We start from the raw sequence: 20040 nt of genomic DNA, 5'->3' as shown, positions 1-20040 counted from the left end.
AACTCTAGCTCATAGTTAATGATGTGTTGGTGAGACAAATATATTATATTCAAGTAAATCAGGAAAAATTTAATGTATTTTTTTCATTATTACAACCTGATGATATATATCACGAACATTGTAAGGCATAATGATCTGCCATGCTGCTCTCAGAGTCTGAAGCATTAGCTATAAAAATACTGCATTTCATTAACAGTTAGCAAGCTCAAAACAGCCAGCATGGCGTACTGGTCTAAGCATTGGACTACAGCTCTGGAGACCTGGGTTTGGCCATGGAAATCCACTAGGTGTCCTTGGGTGAGTCATATACTCTCAGCCCCACACAAACCTGTAATAGGGCCCCCTTAGGGTTGCCATAAGTTGGAAATGACTTGAAGGCACACAAAAAAAGGTCCATATTGCTATTTTTAGCAGTCAAAAGTTGTTATGCTGATCATGGCATTAATAGCATAATTCATTATGGTGTGCTGGCTTGTATATTAATCCAAGGTAGTCTGTACATCAGAACTTTTGTTTCATACAAAATTTCACCAGTCTGCACCCCACAGCTTCAACACCATGTAGGATTTGCCTATGCCTTAAATAGTTCCTTATACAGTCACCCCTCCGTTTTTGTGGGGGATCCGTTCTGGACTCCCATGAAAATGAAAAGCACCAATATTCAAGCCCCATTGGCTTGAATGGAGGCATGCACCGAAGGGCACCTGTGGGTGCACCCCCATTTTGTCCCCCTTTGTTTGCTGAAACTTGGACTCTTAAGTCCATGAAAATGGAGGGGTGACTAGTTGTTTAGACAGATGGGCAGAAGGATAACAAAATAACAAGTCAAAACCCATTAGTAGTGTTTTTGTATTTTATACTATTTTAACTAGATGTTTTTAATTTATTAAAAACTTTTATTGTGATGTTTTAATAATGTTTTAGCTTGTGAGCCACCTTTTGTGGGGAAAAGGTGGCATAAAAGTGAAATAAATACATACATAAATGTACAGATAGCAAGTTAAAACTTACAGTGGGCCTTCTTAGAAGGAGCCCTGGTGGCACAGTGGTTAAATGCCAGTACTCCAGAGCCAACTTAGCCTAGCATCCTTCTGACATTGCTAAAATGAGTATCCAGTTTGATGGTGGCAATTAGTTTGCAGTTGTAAACCACTTAGAGACTGCTCGGTGCAGTATGAAGCGGTATACAAATGAAGCTGCTATTGCTTCTTGCTGTGGTGTCACAGTTGTAGGATACCCTGACAAATGAAAATACTGCTTTTTTCTGAACGTTTTTGGGTCCAGTTTATTTAATCCAAATCTGCGCGTGTGTGGTTTTAAATCTTCTTAACGTTTTAACTAGTTTTAAACTGTTTTATTTGTTAAATTGCTGAATATGATTTTAATCTGTTTAAATTATTCTTATTGTTTTAAATTTCTTTACAGTTTATGATGCATGATGCCCCAATTTGTATGTATGGTTATGAAAGCCAGACAGTGAAGAAAATCAGCTCATTTGAAATGGGATGCTGGAACAGTGTTCTGTGACTATTGTGGACTGCCAAAAAGATGAATAAATGGGGTCCAAAAGCAAATAACATCATAACGTTCCATACAAACCAAAATGACTAAGCTGAGACTGTCATACTAATGACATATCTTGAGAAGATATGTCTTATTAGAAAGGATGATAATGATCAGCAGAGTGGAAGGCAGTAGGAAAAGAGGAAGATTGAAGTACAGATGGATAGATTCAGCTACGAAAGTCACCACCCTGAGTTTGTAAGACCTGAGCAGGGCTTTAATAAGAAGTCTCTCAATTCAGAGGGTTGCTGTAAATTGAAGTCAACTTGATGGCATATAACATGATGCCCTGAGTTCCTTGAATAAAAACATTTTAATAAAGTAAATATTGAAATAAAATAAATATTAATGTGCTAAAAATTAAGAAGTAAATCAAATAAGAAGCAACATGTGAAACCATTACTACTCTTATAATTCAAAATACCTCAAATGATTAAACATAACATGTTACTCTTGTCAATTCCAAGATCTCATTGCTCCACACTATGGCTGCATTCCCACTTACAAATACACTCATCCCTCCATATTTGCAGTTTTGATATTTGTGGATTTGCAGTGCAACTCTATGGTCAACTTTAACTAAGTCACACTGAAAGACCTAGAGATTCCTGGAGAGAATACTCTACTAGGCCTTTGTAGTTCCTCCAACGCAGTTCTATGGTCAGTGTCTGTGGACGTTGACCACAGAGTTGCACTGGATGACCTAGAGATTCATAGAGAGATGTCCTCTCAGCTAAAAACATGGCATTTTTGTTATTTGCGGTTTTCTCATATTCATGGGGGTCTTGTGCCCCTAACCCTAGCGAATATGGAGACAAGTGTAAATTGCTTTGCGATCTGAATCGATGGATTGGTTTGGCAGCGGAGTGTGGTTTACATTAAATTTGCCCCGATTGCATTTTCTTACTGCAAAATAAAATAAAATAACTCACTTGTGGTTCACATTGATGAATGAATTGGTTCAAAATGGACCTGCTCCAGCTGGCCAAAGGGCAAATTTAAATTGACTCTGATCTGTATCTGGTTCACACTTGTGTGGAATCGATTTATCCAAAAAGACATGGGAAAAAATCAGCGTCAAAAAGATGCAGGTTAAATGTGTCTAGTGTACAGCCTCCCTCTCCGAATCGCTTCATTTAAACCATTTCAAACTGATTTGCGATCAGATTTAAAAGGTAGTGGGAATGAGGCCTATGGGTGCTGTTTGTTGCATTCAGTATTTGCTAACGTAAATAATTGGTTATCATATATGCATGGGTATTTTAGCAAGCACAAAATGTAAGAGGGAGGGACATGGGACAGAATGTGGGAGCAAAAGATTGCTTGTTTATGCAAAAGTTGTGTTTATCATGCAGCAAGTGTGTTTGATAGGTGCGATAAAGTCTGCCTTAACAAGTGAGAATAGAGTATTGCTTGGACTAGAAAATCCAAGCCTGTTCTTCTTGGAAACTGACCAGTGACCTTCTTGCCTAACAATAATCCTGAATGAATGCAACAGTCTTGTGGCTCCTCAGTTAGGTTTTCTTAACCACTCTTTCTTAACCACTCTACCTGCAAAAATAAATTAAATAATAATAATATAATAATAATATTTATTTTTATCCCGCCTCCCCCTATGGATTATAAAGAGATAAAAATACATAATTATAACATAATCAACATTACACAACCCCAACCCTCCACCAACATTAAAAAACAATCGATTACAAATTCAAGATTAAAATTAGTTATAAAACAGTTAAAAGATGAGTGAATGGAGTAGAACAACTAGGGCAAATGGGGTTATCTTTTAATGGGAGGCCAGTCTGGGAAGACCTGTCAGAAGAGATCCGTCTTGACAGCCTTTTTAAAAGCGTCAAGGGTGGTAATATGATGGATCTCCTCCAGCAGGTCATTCCAGATTTTGGAGCAGCCGATGAAAAGGTTCTCTGGGAAGCCACAGCCAAATTAAACCCTAACTGAAGAGTGTATAGGCCAAGCTCAGGCATTTCTGTCAGGTTTCAAAGTACATTGAATAGTTGGCAAAAGTTCCCTACTACCGTGCATAATACAAAAAAGTACACAACAAGGGTCTAAGTCCTCCCTCAGAAGGACAAATGAGATTGTCAAGTGGACTGACTACCCTAAAGGTACATAAGCCTAACCTCTGACCCACTGTCAAGAGAAGGACGACTGGGGAACTATCATGCCACCCTAACTGAGTATATTTATCAAATGTCGTGATGTTTGTGAGGCATTGCATCACCCAACTGTAATTGCAGTTTAACTTGTATCATCTTGTAATAATGATCCAACATGTATCATTGTTAGATTTTTGTGGGTTTCTTGGGCTATGTGGCCATGTTCTAGAAGAGTTCATTCCTGATGTTTCGCCAGCAGATGCCAGCTACAGATGCTGGTGAAAATTCAGGAATAACGTCTTCTAGAACATGGCCACATAGGCTGAAAAACCCACAAAAATCTATGGATGCTGGCCATGAAAGCCTTCGACTTTACATGTATCATTGTTATTGTTTGCCAGCAAGTGGAGTTTTGACTTATGGTGACCCTAAGACATGATGTAGCGATTTGAGTGTTGGACTCAACTAGGAAACCGGGGTTCGATTCCCAGCTCAGCCATGAAACCTGCCAGGTGACCCCTGGGCAAGCCACATGCTCTCAGCCTCAGGGGAAGGCCATGGCAAATCCCCACTGAAGAAATCTTGTCAAGAAAACCCCATGATAAGGTTGCCTTAGGGCAATTTATCTAGCCCTAATTATCATCCTTCAATGGACTTTAAAACTAAAGCTGAGGTTTGTTAGGCTCCAGGCCCCAATAAGCCCTTTAAGTCCAGTTTATCTTTGGTCTTCAAACAATAGACTTTTCCTCAGAAGCGCATGCTGCCACTTCTTCCACAGTCTCAAAGGGGCTACAGCCCCCAGATCAGGGTGGCCCACTGTCCTGGCCTCAAAGGAGGACAAGGCAACGCCAAATGAAGGATGTTCAAGAGAAAAAAAATAGGGCATGACAAAAACAAAAAGGCTAAAAACACTCACACAAATGTAAATCCATGCTTCTTAGTCCTGCTCAAAATGGAGGACATGACAAAATAGAAGCTAAAAACACTCACACAAATCCAGGTTTCTTGGCCAAGCTAAAAAACGGAGGACGTTACACAACAGAAGCTACAAACATTCAGACCAATGTCAATTCTTGCTTCTTGGCCATGCTCAAAATGGAGGACATGACAACACAAAAGCTAAAGCACACATCCAGATGTTGATTCTTGCTTCTTAGTCATACTCATAATGGAGGACAGGTCAAAACTAAGGCTGAAAAGCCTCATACGAAAATAAAGCCATGCTTCGGAATCAGGCTCATAATGGAGGGCCTTTTGCTATTCCTCCTGGGCAGGAAGGGTGAAATGTAGGGCAGGTCCTGGAAAAGGAGGACGGGCGAGCAGACACCTCCTCCCTTCCTGTCCGGGAGGAATGCCCCAACGTCCTCCATTTTGAGCAGGACTACGCAGGGCGCATTATTTCCAGGCTTTTGGGAAGGCAAACAAGGGCCCCTGGCCGGCCCTCCGGCTGCGAGCGAAGGAGGGGATCCTCCTCGGGGAAAGGAAGGCCATCTGCCCCTGCCTCCTCCGCCTCCAGGCCCAAGAAAGCCCGCCCAAGGCTGGGAGGAAGGCCGGGCTGCTGGGCTCCCGTCCCCCTCAGCCCAGGAAGGCCGAGAGAGGCCAAGGAAGCCCCCGAGAGCCCCGCTTCCTGCAGGACTCAGCAGTTGCAGCCTTTCGCTTTCCTTGGGGCATGGGCTCCATTTCTCCCCCTTGAAGGTCCTCCCTCCTCCTTTGCTCCCCCGGACTGAGCCAGAGGAGGCTGGGCGGGGGGCTCTCCACAGAAGCCAAGGGGCTTTCTGAGGCGGCTGCCTAGAGCAGAGGGAGGCTGGGGCTTCCCCTTCAAGACCCCCGACCCAAGGAAGGGAAGGAGGCGTCGGCGGGGTCTTCCTTTTCCCTCCCCGCCTCGAAGGAAGGGACCCCGGGGGCTGAGAGCCAGCCTCTGCGACCTCTCCTTCTCCTCCTCCCTCTTCTTCTCCCTTCCTTTTCTTCTTCCTCCTCTTTTTCCCCTTCCTCTTCTTCCTTTCCTCCTCCCTCGCTCCCTCAGGGCTTCTTGCCCAATGAATGATGCCTCCGAGCGGCGGCTGAGGCGAGGAGGGCAAAGAAAGAGGGGCCCTCCCTCCTTCCCTGCCTGTTCCCGCCCCTCTTTTCCCCGCCTCCGGAGCATAAAATGGGGCTCTGGCTGCTGGCTCTGGGGCCCGCCTGAAGGGAGGCTCCGGAGGCTGCTGCTCCTTCTTCTTCCCCTTCCTCCTCCTCGCCGGGGCCCGGAGGCGATGGATGGCCCGGAGGAGCCGGCCGAGGAAGGCATCTCTTGGGCGGGAGACCCTCCTCTGCCCCTCCGAAGCAGGGCTCCTCAGGAGGCTTTGGCCGAAGGACTGCCGGTCCCAGCATCCCCAGCCATGGGGGAGCTCGCCAGGAAAGCCCCGGAGCCTGAAAGCAAGGCTGCGCCGAGCCCCAGCAAAGCTCCATCTCCATCTCCATCTGCATCTGCATCTGCTCCTTCTTGCCGGGATCCAGCCCAGCAGCAGGAGCCGAGGAAGAAGCCGCAGGGCGTCAAGCGGCACCACCACAAGCACAACCTCAAGCACCGCTACGAGCTCCAGGAGACCCTGGGCAAGGGCACCTACGGCAAAGTCAAGCGGGCCACCGAGAGGTTCTCCGGGAGAGTGGTAAGGAAGGAGGAGGAGGGCAGCTCTGGAAGCACAGGCCTTGCAAAACAGGGGCTGCATCTATACTGGAGAGATAACCCGGTTTGGCCCCGCTTTAACTTGTCGTCTGGCTCAAGGCTATGGAATTCTGGGAGTTGGAGCTTGTTGTGGGGACCAGAGCGGAGCCTTGAGCCAGACGACAAGTTAAAGCGGGGCCAAACCGGGTTCTCTCTCCAGTATAGATGCAGCCCCTGGAATCCAAAACACCTGGAGGACCAAAGTTTGGGGGTCACTAGTTTAAAAGAATCATATATGGTTGGAAGAGACCCCCCCAAGGGCCATCCAGTCCAAATCCCTGCCATGCAGGAAGAGGCAATCAAAGCACCTCCAAACAGATGGCCTCTGTTTAAAGACCTCCGAAAGAAGGAGAGGAGGCTCCCCCAGCCTCTGAGGGAGTGTGTTCCACCCTCAGTGTCATCCTTATTTAGAGACAGGATGGGCACTTTTCAGAAGCCCTTGCGTTGTCTCCTCCTGCGTGGCGGAGGTTGGATTAGGTGGCCCTTGAGGTCCCTTCTACCTCCTGGCGCTGTTGGGGGTGCCTCAGATGGACAATGGTCCTTCATGGAAGGTCTAAGTATGTCACTGCTTCTTTAGAGCATTGCTTCGGGGCATGCCCAAGCCTTGCGGTCTCTTCCAGCTCCTCCACCATTGGGGATGCCACAGATGGAGAGTGGTCCTTCATGAAGGGTCTAATCATAATTAATAATAATAATAATTTGTTTTATTTATATACCGCTATTCCAAAGATCATAGCGGTGAACAGCAAGTAAGCTAATTAGCAAGTAAGCTAATTTGCCCCCAACAGTCTGGGTACTCATTTTAGCGACCTCGGAAGGATGCAAGCCTGAGTCGAGCTTGGGCCCTTTTGCTGGTCTTGAACTCGCAACCTTGTGGTTTCGAGTGAATGGCTGCCCTTGCTTCTTTAGGGCATCCTCAATTGATGGCACGCTCAAGCCTTGGACCTGGGAGGGTGGTGAGCACTCCATCTTCAGAGGTCTTTAAACAGGTTGATTAATAATAATAATAATAATAATAATAATAATAATAATAATAATATTTATTTCTTTACCTGCCTCTCCCCATGAATTGAGGTGGGGAACAACAACAGATCCCCAATGAAGAACATCCGTTAAAACATATTAATTAAAACCAGAAACAGCTTAAAAGGACAAAGAAGACATATTTATTTGGAGATTGGATGGGCACTTTTAAGCAATCCTTGTGTTGTCTGTTCATGATGGCAGGGGTTTGGACTAGATGAGCCCTTGAGGTCCCTTTCAGCTCCTGACACTGGTGCGGGTGCCCCAGATGGACAACGGTCCTTCATGAAGGGTTCAACCATGTCACTGATTCTTTAGGGCATCCCTTGAGGGCATGGGAGAGTGATGAGTGCTCCATCTTCGGAGGCACTTAAATAGATTATTATTATTATTATTATTATTATTATTATTATTATTATTATTTCTTCTGTGCCTCTCCCCATGGATCATGGCGAGTAACAACAACAGATCAACAGATGAGCAACATCAGTTAAAACATATTAATTAAAACGTGCAACAGTTTAAAATGATAAATAAGGCATACTGTTTGGCGATTGGAAGGGCACCTTCCAGAAATCCTTGAGTTGCCTATTCTGGGTGGTAGGGGTTGGAGTAGGTGGTCCCTTCCAGCTCTTAAGATGCTGTGATTCTGTGACTTAAATCTCTCCCACCCCCAATTTAAAGTTTCCCGCTTTTCCTTTCTATATCTCAGGTTGCAGCCTTTTCTCTTGGCATCCTAGAAGCTGTTTTGTGTTCTCTGTCTATTCTCCTCTTTTGAGAATTCATTAGGGCTGTTTGTGACGTCTGAACTCTCCCAAAGTATTTGTGGACGCAGAATTTTATTTTGAACCTCACTCTGAAGTCATAATGAAGTGTTCTTATGGAATCCAGATGTATGTTGCCTGAATTAGGATTGTTTTGTTTGTAAATTGGCATCATCTGTCTCCCTTCCCTCACATCAGACCCTTTACTGTTTGTTCAGAGTGTGAGCACACTTTATTTTCTAGTAAGCTAAACAGAACATGTCCTTCAGGTTAGAGTTTTTTTGGGTTTTTTTTTCTAAAGGAGCACAACAATTTGTTGCTAGCTTCCGTGGCATGAACTTTACTGACCCCTATAAACAAACACATTGATGTTGCTGTTCTACCTCAGTGAGTTTTAGAGTCCACTTGGCTCATCTGTGCCTGCCAGTTAACAACCATACTGTGTTATTGTACTTTGCAGTGTACTGTAACTCCAGTCCAACTCTGTCGTCCTTTTGTTACAAGACTCCTTAGTAGCACAGTATAACCTGGGCTCATCGTGCATAGTTCATCATATAACAAGCTAGAGGCTTATGCCATGAATGTCTATTAGAAGGGCTGTGTGCCAATATACGTGGGTTCTGCATTTGAGTCAGTTACACATGTACAAATGCTTTCCCGAGGAGCTCCAAGCTTACATTGTTGTTTAAAGTGGTGTGGTTGATTTGAAGGAGATTTAGTACAAGAGGAAGACATGGCTCTAAGTAACTTACATTTAAAAAAAAAAAACCAACCACTTTCCCCTTTTGTCTGCTTATTCAGCAATTATTCTGAGCCAAAGACTGAAGTAAACAAGAAAATAAATAATAAAAGGAAAAAACGTGCTCTGCCTGTGTGTAATGGTGATTCTATACAGTATTTGGCAACTGCATCTGCATAAGAACACTTAAGAGATGCAGCTTTCCAATAATGTGAGTTACAAGCATGAAAAAAAAGAATGTCTCACTGCAGTCTAAAAACTCCAAAGATCTTATATGTGCATGTTATTTTATGTGTTTTTTCATTTTATGAAACCATGAAGAGGATGGCTGAATAGAGAGCAGAGATGAACGCACATGTTCCGTTTGAGAGCGTGTCTTTTTAAACAGTACTGCATGGGCTGTATCATATTTCATTCATATCAAACTAGCAAAACATTCAGGTTACCTCATATATTATAATCATATAATGCTAATCCCACAGTATTGTGTTCCCTTTCAGTAACTTGCAATTTTGTATATGCTGCCAAATATGCAAAGTGGAAGGAATGATCACTAAGGCTGCAATCTTATGCATCCCTTAGTTGGCTATAAATCCCACTGAATATAGTGGGATTTACTGCAGAAGACTGCATTTATATCAGATCTCTGTCTATTTCGTCTACTGTATTTGTTCCTAGAATAAAAATGCTCTGCTCATTTTCACACTGTAAGAAGACATTCCATGGCATAGGATAGTATGTTCTTGCACTGCGTATGATAGCATGCTTTTCTTCTCTCATTTCTAAAAACACATTCATACCTTTTTATGTTGTCTTGTGCAACTGATTGTAACTGGTTGCTCTAACTCTGTGTCAGATGTATACTTATTTCTTGAAACTTTCCTCTTTTCCCTTCAATATGTAGAACATCTTTTTTACATAGGCTGCCAATTTCATCTGTAAGAGAGGAATGCAGTGCAAAGGTTTCAAGCTAAGCATAGGCACTGAGAGTTCATTTGGCTGTTTCTTTCCTTTCTTTGCTCTCTGTTTCTGTTCCCCTTAGTCATCAGCATTTATGGCATCATTCAAAGCTTTAAACAGAGTGACTCTGTACTGTGGCCAGCAGAGGGGGTTCTTGGAGCAATGTGACCTGCATCATTCCTATTGTGACTTCACAGCAAATGGTCAAATAAAGAGAAGTTAAGTATCAGAAATCCCAGGGTCACACTCCCACCTATGTCATTTGCTTGCTGTCATATTGCTGAGTTAGGTAACCTTTTTCCTACACAGCAGCCTGTAAATATTTTGAACCATATAGCAACAGCATGCAAACCTGGAACTATCTCTGGTATTCTGCCCTTTTGGAGTTATTGGCACAAAAAACTTTAAACACTTTTATTAACAACTTCAGTTTAGTTGTGCAGCATATTGCAATGGAATCTTAACTGATTTGTCAGATACTGCTAGATAAAATTCGAGGCAGGGTTGTCAGATGACTTTTGTTCTCAGGCTGCTATAAATTTGAATGGAGCCTTTCTAGCTAAAAAAAGATGCTATCCAAATTAAAGAACAGTTTGCTTCATTATGTTTTAAAGACATCAACTCTCATTAAATTAACAGATGCTAGATGCAAAATTTGCATTGTATTACAAGGAGTCTAGGGTTATAATTTATGGGCTACTCTTGACTTTTTCTTTCTTTTTAAAAAACTCTTCAAAATGTACTTACATCAGGCCTGGGAAAATCCCAATTGCCTCATTGCACAAGTTTCTAAAATTAGAATCTAAGGATTTGAAAAAAAATTTCAATTCTGTAAACTAGTGCCTAAATGTTTGATACTTACTTCTAGAAATCTGAAACACTTTTCTAGTCTTAGCTGATGCAATGGCTGTGAAACTGTAAGGTGGATTACAGAGGTTATATTTAGTTTGTTGTTGGCAACACTTCATTATTTAAACTTGTTTACTTAATAATACAGCAACCCATGACTAGGTTACATATTGCTTAGAGGACTATAGACACCCTGTGCTGGGACAGCCTCCATTCCAAACATTTGTGCCTTCAAAAGTTTAAGAATTTTATCACATGAGGCAGTAAACCACAATTGGAGCAGAATAATCATGTCTTTGGCTGGAGCTTATCACTTAATGTCATCCTTTTCTGTTGTCCTCCCAGTGGGATACCATTTGGAAAGTGTTCCTCTTCATTAATGCAAAAACTCGATTAATGATATCCTTTCCTGCTATTGTTCTGCTGCCATTTGCAGTGCGATAATTCAATTCTGCTTTAATGCCAATTTTGGAGGGCCATGAGTGGTCAGTGTGGTTAAATGCCTTTTGTTTACCAGTAATCATGGGAAGAAAGAGAAGGAGTGAACATTTTATTTCCTTTCAATTAGCAAATAACTGAGAAATGATGAAGCCTTTTCTCTCTCTCCATTGGCAAATGATTGCCCCACTGGAGCTTGTCAGAGAAGCAGAGAAGGAAAAACTTTGGTCACTGTCCCTTCTCCTTTTGCAGCCAAATGGCCTTGTTCTGGAGTCTTTCTCTTTCTTGCACACATACACACACATCTGGAAATGTAAGTAGTCGGTTAAAAAAACATTTATTTCATTACCCTGTTCTGTTGTTCTTGTTGCTGAGCTTCAGATTCACTTAATTGCTGGCAGATTAATTGCCACTTTAGCTGGTGGCTTTCATCTGCCAGTGATTAATCAAGTCTATCCTGAATCAGTAAGCTGCCATCTCACAAAAGGAAAAAAAGAGCTTTTTAAATGTCAAGACTGCTTTCATTTCATTTTATATTTCTGTGGGAGGCATCTCTTTCTCCCTCTCTCTCTATGTGACAAACTAGGAAAAGAGGTGGGGACAATACTTTGGAGGAGATAGTGTGTGATAATGTTTTGTGTGATAAGCTGTTAGCATGAATAAAGGTTGCAATGCCGGAAAGGTTCCCTAAAGATTGATAGGGAAAAGAGCAACCCCGCTTCTATAGTGTTTGTGAAAACAGTGCTGTATTAGCAGAAGAACACCCTCACATGATAAAGACCACCCCTTTTAGCACTGGCTTGGGGCTGCGGCAACTACATGCCTTTCCGTGGCCCAAAAAGGAGGTGCAAAAAGTGGCTCTTTTGTGCCCCAGAAAAGGCACCATAGCCACTGGTATGCAGCTTTTCTCTGCTCCTTTGGTGCTGCATCATGTAGACACAGTGCCAGAGGAGCGCCGTGACACCATGCGCCATGTGGTGCGGATGGCCTGGGGTGGACTGGGGGCATGTGTCATGTGGATTCCACACCCCAACTCTGCCACTAGACCAGCCTTAATGGCTGATCTGTACAGCCCCAAAGTCCTCAGTATCTGTTAGTAACAGCAGAATTATCAACAGAAGCCAGTGTGCCAGACATGGCACAAGCACTTCTCTTGTTCCATAGGCTACATCAATTACTGTATATACAGATAAGAAATTTTGTTTACCAGAACTAGGAGTTGTCACCATGTTCATTGTTTCTCTCCTCCTGGTCCCAGCAGCAGTGTAGCAACTGGTAGTGTTGTTTCAATCCGCTCCAATATGGGGCAGGGGTTAGTTGTTGTTGTGTGTCTTCAAGTCATTTCCAACTTATGGTGACCCTAAGGCAACCCTATCACAGGGTTTTCTTGGCAAATTTCTTCAGAGGGGGTTTGCCATTACCACCTTCTGAGAGTGAAAGAATGTGATACACTCAGGATCGACCAGTGGGTTTCCATGACTGAGCCAGGATTCGAACCCTGGCCTCCAGTATCATAGTCTTAACACTCAAACCACTACACCAATCTTGCTTTTTCTGCAGGAGTTAGTACCATTGAATAAAGAGATAAGTACATGTGAATAAACCAAACATAGGATTAATCCCAGTGAATAAATTGTGATTTATTTTTGTGTAAATATTTGTAGTTCAGTACTGTTTGTAAGCAGACTAAAGAAAGACACCTTCACACTAAGTTGAAAAGGTAGGTATATTTACAAGGCTGCTGTATACTGAAAACATGTGGAAAATTTCATTCATGCTCAGCTAATTGAAACAAAACATTCCTCATATATTGTGAACTTGCCTGATTTTCTTTTATATAAGATTCCATAGCTTATCATTTTGTTTATAGAAGACAGTAATGTAGTCTTCAACTACATGTGAGATATAAAAAAGGGAAGAATTGGAAGGAAACGCTGGGAACCAGTAGTTTGCTAGCATTTCATAAGCCTGTCTCTCAAAATAGGCTGATGTTGTGCATGTTGAACATGTTATGGTTAACAAAAGAAAAGGGCTGTGGCCTTATTGAGGTGGTTTCATAATGAACAAAGCACAGCCTGTATGAGTAGTGTTTCCATTTTCCTTCATAGCCCTCTAGTTGCAAAGGACCTGATCTCATGAAGCATTTCATTTTTGTCTTGAATTCTTCAATAATATGAGTGAGGAACAGTGTGATCTTTTAAATATCTACTCAAAAATTATTGTCACTGACTGAGTTCATTGGGGCTTACTCCCAGATAAGGTTTTTGTTTACAAGATTATACCCCAATAACACAATGTTAAATATGTTATCATTTTCCTACACAACCATATTCTTTGTCATTCTTGTATCAGTTTACTTAGTTTTTCTCTTTTTTGATAGTATAAGGAGAACCTTTCTTGTTTCCTCCAACAGATGACCATTTCTCTGAGGGCCAGTGCTGCTTCAGTCTGTTAGTATCTTACTTATGTTGAGACTGTATGTGTGCAAAACGTTTACATACGAACAGTCTAAGTTAAATCTTTCCTTCTAATGCTACAGCTAGAGAAGCAGAACATGACAATTGCAAATAATATTACTTTATGTTTTTACGATGGTAGATAAGTTTACTATTTCCTTACAAGACTGTTAAATTAGAACTGTTCATTTAATAGGAACACTGATAGCATTTGTGGTTTGATTTTCCATTCTGATAGAGCTCTTAACGTCTCATTGTGAAAGGAATGCACTCTGGAAATCTTCATTATTATGGATCCTCCCTTTGGTTCTGCATATATTTGACTTCCAGCTTCATGCTAGCAAAGTCAAGCATAGCCTCCAACTAACTCATTAATCAACAGGATGGGGCAAGAAAATCTTTTTCTCTTGGCAAGCAAGGAAGCTCAGAGAGGGAGGTGGCATTACAATAGCTAAGTTAGACTACCAGAAAAACTAGGAATAGATTTTTGAGGGAAAATAATCTGCTCTGTATTTCTGAATGGTGTCACAAAGGATTTGTTTCCTCTCCTCTCCTCTGGGAGTATCTGCAAACATTGCAAATCTGATTGGAAGGTTGGGGTGGGACTCTGGCCATACTGTTTTAGTCATTCTCTGCTCTGCTCAGTAATACGTTTTAGTTTTGTTTCCCATACATGTGTAAAGCTGCTCCCTGCCCCATCTCTTTAGCTTCTCTTTCCCAGCACTGTCATCTACCACTGAAGCCCCAATCCCCACCCTTCCCCCTGAGACTATGGTCTTTCCAAGGTCTTTTCCAATAGAAAGGCTTGCTTTTTAAATTGATGAGTATGTATAAATTGATGTGGTGGGAAAAGGCAAAAAGCAATTTCAAATGTCCCTCTTCTGTACATTTCTCTGTTCTCCAGTCTCACTTGCAGTAGGCTTCTATCACTCACCATTTCTACAAAGGAAACAAAAAAGGCTGATGAAAAAAGAAGGGAGAGGAGGGATGAGGAGAGGAAGGGAGGAGTAGATTGTGAAAGGGAGCCACTTGAACCAAGAAAGAAAAAAAATAGTGTGTGTTCCTTTGGGAAGGAGAGAAATACTGTGTCCCCTAACATTTTCAATCCTGATTTTGAATTTTGGAAATAGTGTTTACTGTGCTTTGTTCAGGAAGTGGGCCAGTGTAGAAAGAGATCCGCAGTGGACTCTATCTTATGGGAAACAGTACCATTTTCACAATGTGCTCTTCTGTAGAATTCAGTGTGACAATTCATTTGTTACATGGAAAGGAAAAGGCGTACTGCTTGCATTAAGAAGCACCTTTATTATGTACAGTGGACTCTTGTTATACACTGGGGTTTGGTTCCAAGATCTCCTGCGGCTAACAAAATCTGTGGATGCTCAAGTCCCATTAAATATAATGACATAGCAAAATGGTGTCCCTTATGAAAATCAAGGTTTGATATTTGAAATACTTTTTTTGAACATTTTCAAACCATGGATGCTTGAATCCATGTATTAAAAATCTCTGTATAAGAAGGGCCGACTGTACTTGTAAACCAGCAAAAATAATATTTGACTATGAAACCTGGACATAATTTATAGACCTTTGCTTAAGAAATTCTTCAGAGAATTCACATTATGTAATTTTAAAATAAAATAAATGTGGATAACAACTTTGTTCCAATGTTCACACATACCTTCATAACTATATTCTCAAATGCATGAAACTATATTCTTGACTCCCTTGTAGATATGATTAAGGGATTAAGATTTCCCGTACCTCAGATCAATAATTGATCAGAACAGAGACTGCAGTCAAGAAATCAGAAGATGACTAAGACTGGGAAAGACAGCTATGAAAGAACTACCGGTAGACAAGATACTAAAGTGCAAAGGTTTATAACTGTACACTAACGTTAGTAGTGTCCAAGCCATAGTATTTCCCATCACTACCCACAGATTTGAGAATTGGACAGTGAGGATAGTTGATAGAAAGAAAATAAACTTATTTGAGATGTGGTGTTGGAGAAGGGCACTGAGGATACCGTAGATCAGGGGTAGGCAACCATTTTGAGCCGGGGGCTGGGTTGCTGTCCCTCAGACAACTGGGGGGCCAAAGCCAAAAAATAAATAATTAAATATTTTTTTTTAAAAAAAGAATTAAATAAACAAATAAACCGGGACAAATGTAGGACAAAATTTTCAAATGGTGGACACTTTTTTTAAAAAGTGGAGGACACATGAAAAAATTTGCTGATTTTTTAAAAAATGTTAATATAAATGGATGTTTCTGAGGCTTCTATAGACAATTGCCCTTGCGTGCAAGAGGCCAAAGGCCCCGGCGGCAATCGGCGGCAGGACCGGGCTGGGGCAGGTCCCAAGGCCTCGCCGGGCCGCAGGTTGCCTACCCCTGCTGTAGATGGTCCAAAGACAAAACAAATGGGTAGTAGAACAGATCAAATCCAAACTCTTCCTGGAAGCTAAAATGACTAGATTGATTGATTACTAGATTGACAGAATACTAGATTGATAGATTCAATCAAGGAGGCCATGGCCCTCAGTCTCCAAAAGCAATAGCAATAGCAAGTGCATGGCAGGGGGTTGGACTGGATGGCCCTTGCGGTCTCTTCCAACTCTACGATTCTATGATTCTACATTTTTATACTGCTTATCAGTGCACTTAAACACTCTCTGAGCAGTTTACAATGTGTAAGCTAATTGCCCCCAACAATCTGCGTACCTACGGAAGGATGCCAGGCTGAGTCAACCCTGGAGCCCTGCCTGCGATCGAACTCACAACCTTGTGGCTATGAATGGCTGCAATACTGGCATTTAACCACTGTGCCACCAGGGCTCCAGGACCCAAGCAGAGTGTTTGAGGATAGGATGTCTTGGAGGTATCTCATTCATGGAGCCATCATGAATTGGAATTGACCTGGGAACAGTTGACAACAAAGTAGGCCATGTTCGTGTACTGCATGCACATTTGTATCTGTTTCCACCTTTAAAAATGACCTATAACAATCATATAATTGAAATACAGTTTGTTTTCTAAAGATAACAGGTGATAGAAAGAAGCAGGAGGATGGTGTACTATTTGGGGCCCATCCTAGTGCAAAGTGTCCATCTAGATGTTTCAGGATAATGGAGGGAGGGAAGGGGGGCAGAGTGAGTTTAATGGGCTAGATAAGGTCTAACTAAAAGAAGTAGGAGATAACTAAGATTGGCTAAATGGAACTGAACTGGCATGAAAAAAGGAAGGTTTGAGAGATTAGATTGGGATGAAAAGAGTGTTGAACGTTTGAGAGATTAGATTGGGATGAAAAGAATGTTGAATTAACTAAGACTTGATTTATTTACCATTGGATAGAGAATTGGAATTAGCAGTAACAGGTCTGAATAGTGTGGGATTTATTTATTTATTAATTGGAATAGTTTGTTGGTGGTCAGATGGGGGGGTTTATGTATATATGAAGAGTAAAGAAAGTGAAAATACAGGTCAGTGGTCTGAAATGTTTGTGGCTGATATGTAGTATGTATGTGGGGGGTGAGTCTAGAATGTAGGGTAGGATCTGGTATGTGTTTTTTGGACTTTAGTTTGTGGCTTTTAGGGTCAGGAATTTTGGCTGTGTGAAGTAAAATTCACAGTGGAATTTAGTTCATGGTTTGCCAAGTTGCTCTCAACCAAAAGTATTATTGCATTGTAGTATGTTATTGCTAACAGCTTCAAAACATCATTTGAGAAGAATCATAATAAAAGGGATATGTAGCATTAATGTACTTTGTGCTGAGCCGTGTGTGGTTTTTTTTATATCATTAACTTCAAGATTAGGACATTATGTGTGGCATATGGAAAAGATTATATCTGAAAGCATATATAAAATTACGTTTTGTTACCATACCATACATGCCGGATAAAGCTTTTGGGAACAAGCAGTTCCTGACAGAGATTGTTTATTCTTCACAGAATTCTAGTCATCTATTTATCGTAATGATATAGTAAATATACCCAATATTGCTTCTGCTCATCCTTTTAACAGATGTTGATATTGTCTGTCTCCATTTAGTATTATGATTTTTCTTTTAACACACACACACACACACACACACACCTGTCCTATTAATAGCTATTTTTTATAGAAAAAAGCTACAAAGTGAGATAAGTGCATCTGTGCAGTACTTGATGACCAGTTCAATAAAGCCACAAGTGTACCAAGGTTTTCATTTATGTGATTTCCTTTTGTTGTTTCCTGAACTCCGCTTATGCAGTCAAGCACAGGATTCTCATTTTGTCTTGCCCACATGAAAGCCCTGAGCATCTGTAAGTTATAGTTTGTGAAATATCTGCTTTTGAGCAGCACATATTTATCACCATGTCTGCACAGACTGCACTGTACTTTGTATAAATTAGGAGATCCCAGACACTGAACACTAGGGGGCTGGGTGAGATATTCCATGGGAGTATTATCGTTGCCCATAATACTGATCAAATATCTTGGATTCACATCAAGAAATTCCAGATGTTTAATACATATAGAGACCCTTCAGTAACCTTTAGTTAACAGTTTAAAGGGAGGGGGTTGCCTCCATACAGCTAGCTAAGTACAAAGCTGTTTAATGTTCATATTGCGGCAAAGCATAAAAAGAAACCAGCACATGTACCAATTGTCCACAAAATACATTCATGTTATTTAATATTGGTTATATCTCAAATATCCAGGGGATGAACATTTATTACTAGCTTTGATGTCAGGCACAGTACTAATCTTTAACATGTTCACTGGTTCAAGATTGAATAAAAGTCCTAAATCTAGTACAAATGTGGATATTTAGTTTTGCTCTTATACATTTGGACTAGAAGAATAAAATACGTTTGTGAATGGTTACTTTTTTACTTTAAAAAATTGGCAGCTGTAGAAAAAGTTCTTAATGGGATCAGAATAGAAAGCTATCCTCAGATAGCATCAGTTTAGATAATATAGACAGTTTATTTCAGAATTTCATGGCTGCAGAAGTGTGACCACATAACCTGATCCTTCTAATGCCATTTTTTAAAGGAAAAGATATATATAAAACGATTCTCAACAATATCTCACAATTTTATCTGCTGCAACAACAGGAATCCCCCCTCTAGCTTTTGGACATACTTATCCATTCCTTAATGTGATGCCCCCTTAGAAAATGGGGACTTATATTTGGAGAGGAAATCTGAACAGTTCCAAACCTAGCATAGAGAGCCAGTGTAGTGTAGTGGTTACAGTGTTGGTCTGGGGCTTGGGAAATCAAGTCTTTCATGAGCCATGACACTCACTGGGTGACCTTGGACCAGCTACTCTTTCTCAGGCTGACTCTACCTCATAGGATTGTTATGAGGATAGAGTGAGAAGCAGGAGAGCCATGTGTTCTCCTCATGGTCGTCAGAGAAATGCTAAGAGAAAAAGGCAACTGTTCAATAATACATAGCTAAGATTAGAATCACATAACACAGTCCAGGTCTTGGGTTTCTGCACTTGGAATCTTAACATCTCTATCCTGGCAAAGGTATGCAGAGCATACATAGTTTGTTTCTTCCTGGCTATTTAGATTTTTATTTAATCAGGAATAGTTGGGAGTTGTTTGAGCTCATGATATCTCTATGCCTGGATACAAATGCATTCCCTGGACATTAAACAACTTAGATGCTTTGAGAATGAATGTCATTTGACAAGTTTGCAAGTTGGTCTTGGGTTGTTTTTGTTTATTGAGACATTGTAGGACCAGGGCTGATAGTAACTCCTAGGCCAAAGCGTAGAAAGGTAGAGACTGACAGGGTTGTTATTGCTTGCTTCTAGTTCTGTCTTTTTATATATCTAGGTTGGTAACATCTCACATGCAAACGAATAGAGTGACCTGCCTTTGGGATGAAGTGCCAACTTTCTCTGTTTCTTAGGTGTTGACAGTGTTGGCTGCAGGCCCCCAAATGGCAGAAAGTAGGTTCAGTTAACAAAGCTTCCGACAAACTCCTTTTTTAAAAACAAAGTCTTAAATGCTTCTCACCTTCCTTCTCCTCCATCTAGCTGGAAGTTTGTTTCTTGTGAAAGCAGTGACAGCTTGTGAAGATGATGAAGGAGGGCTGAAGAAACACAGATTTTCAGTGTCAGATTGCAGCAGTGTGTCTCCACCAAACATTCCAATAAAGATTGTGTGGGAAAGAGTGGATTTTTACTCTAGCCAATTTCACTGTAGTTGTATGTGCTTGCTTACAACAGCCAACATAAATAGCAGCTGCCTCCGGGATTCCTTACTGAGCATGGATGGAGAGAAAAACAGAGAGAAAAGGAGAAAGTAGATAAGTCTGCCTCACCAGCTATTCTTATAGCATGTTAAAAAGGCATACTTGTGTAACTATGGCGGGTTACAGACCGCCCGTTTGGGGCGGCCTGCACCCGCCCCTTTCCCCGCTG

At 41.5% G+C, this 20040-nt stretch overlaps 1 protein-coding gene across 2 annotated transcripts in view; it reads left to right on the top strand.

Annotated features, from left to right (window-relative positions):
- Positions 1-5832: 5832 nt before the first annotated feature.
- The window catches only part of NUAK1 (NUAK family kinase 1), a 79430-nt gene continuing 65222 nt past the window's right edge, over positions 5833-20040 (top strand). Inside the window, exon 1 of one of the 2 annotated variants that reach the window (XM_042470649.1) lies at positions 5833-6328. In XM_042470649.1, coding sequence (XP_042326583.1) covers positions 5933-6328 — 396 coding nt within the window. In that variant the 5' untranslated portion in view covers positions 5833-5932. The remainder of the gene's footprint in view (positions 6329-20040) is intronic. The other variant, XM_042470648.1, reaches the window with a different exon arrangement.

Source organism: Sceloporus undulatus, chromosome 5 (assembly GCF_019175285.1).
Source record: "Sceloporus undulatus isolate JIND9_A2432 ecotype Alabama chromosome 5, SceUnd_v1.1, whole genome shotgun sequence".
Lineage (NCBI taxonomy): Eukaryota > Metazoa > Chordata > Lepidosauria > Squamata > Phrynosomatidae > Sceloporus > Sceloporus undulatus.
Note: the sequence above shows the minus strand (reverse complement) of the source record. Positions and strands in the feature narration are given on the sequence as shown.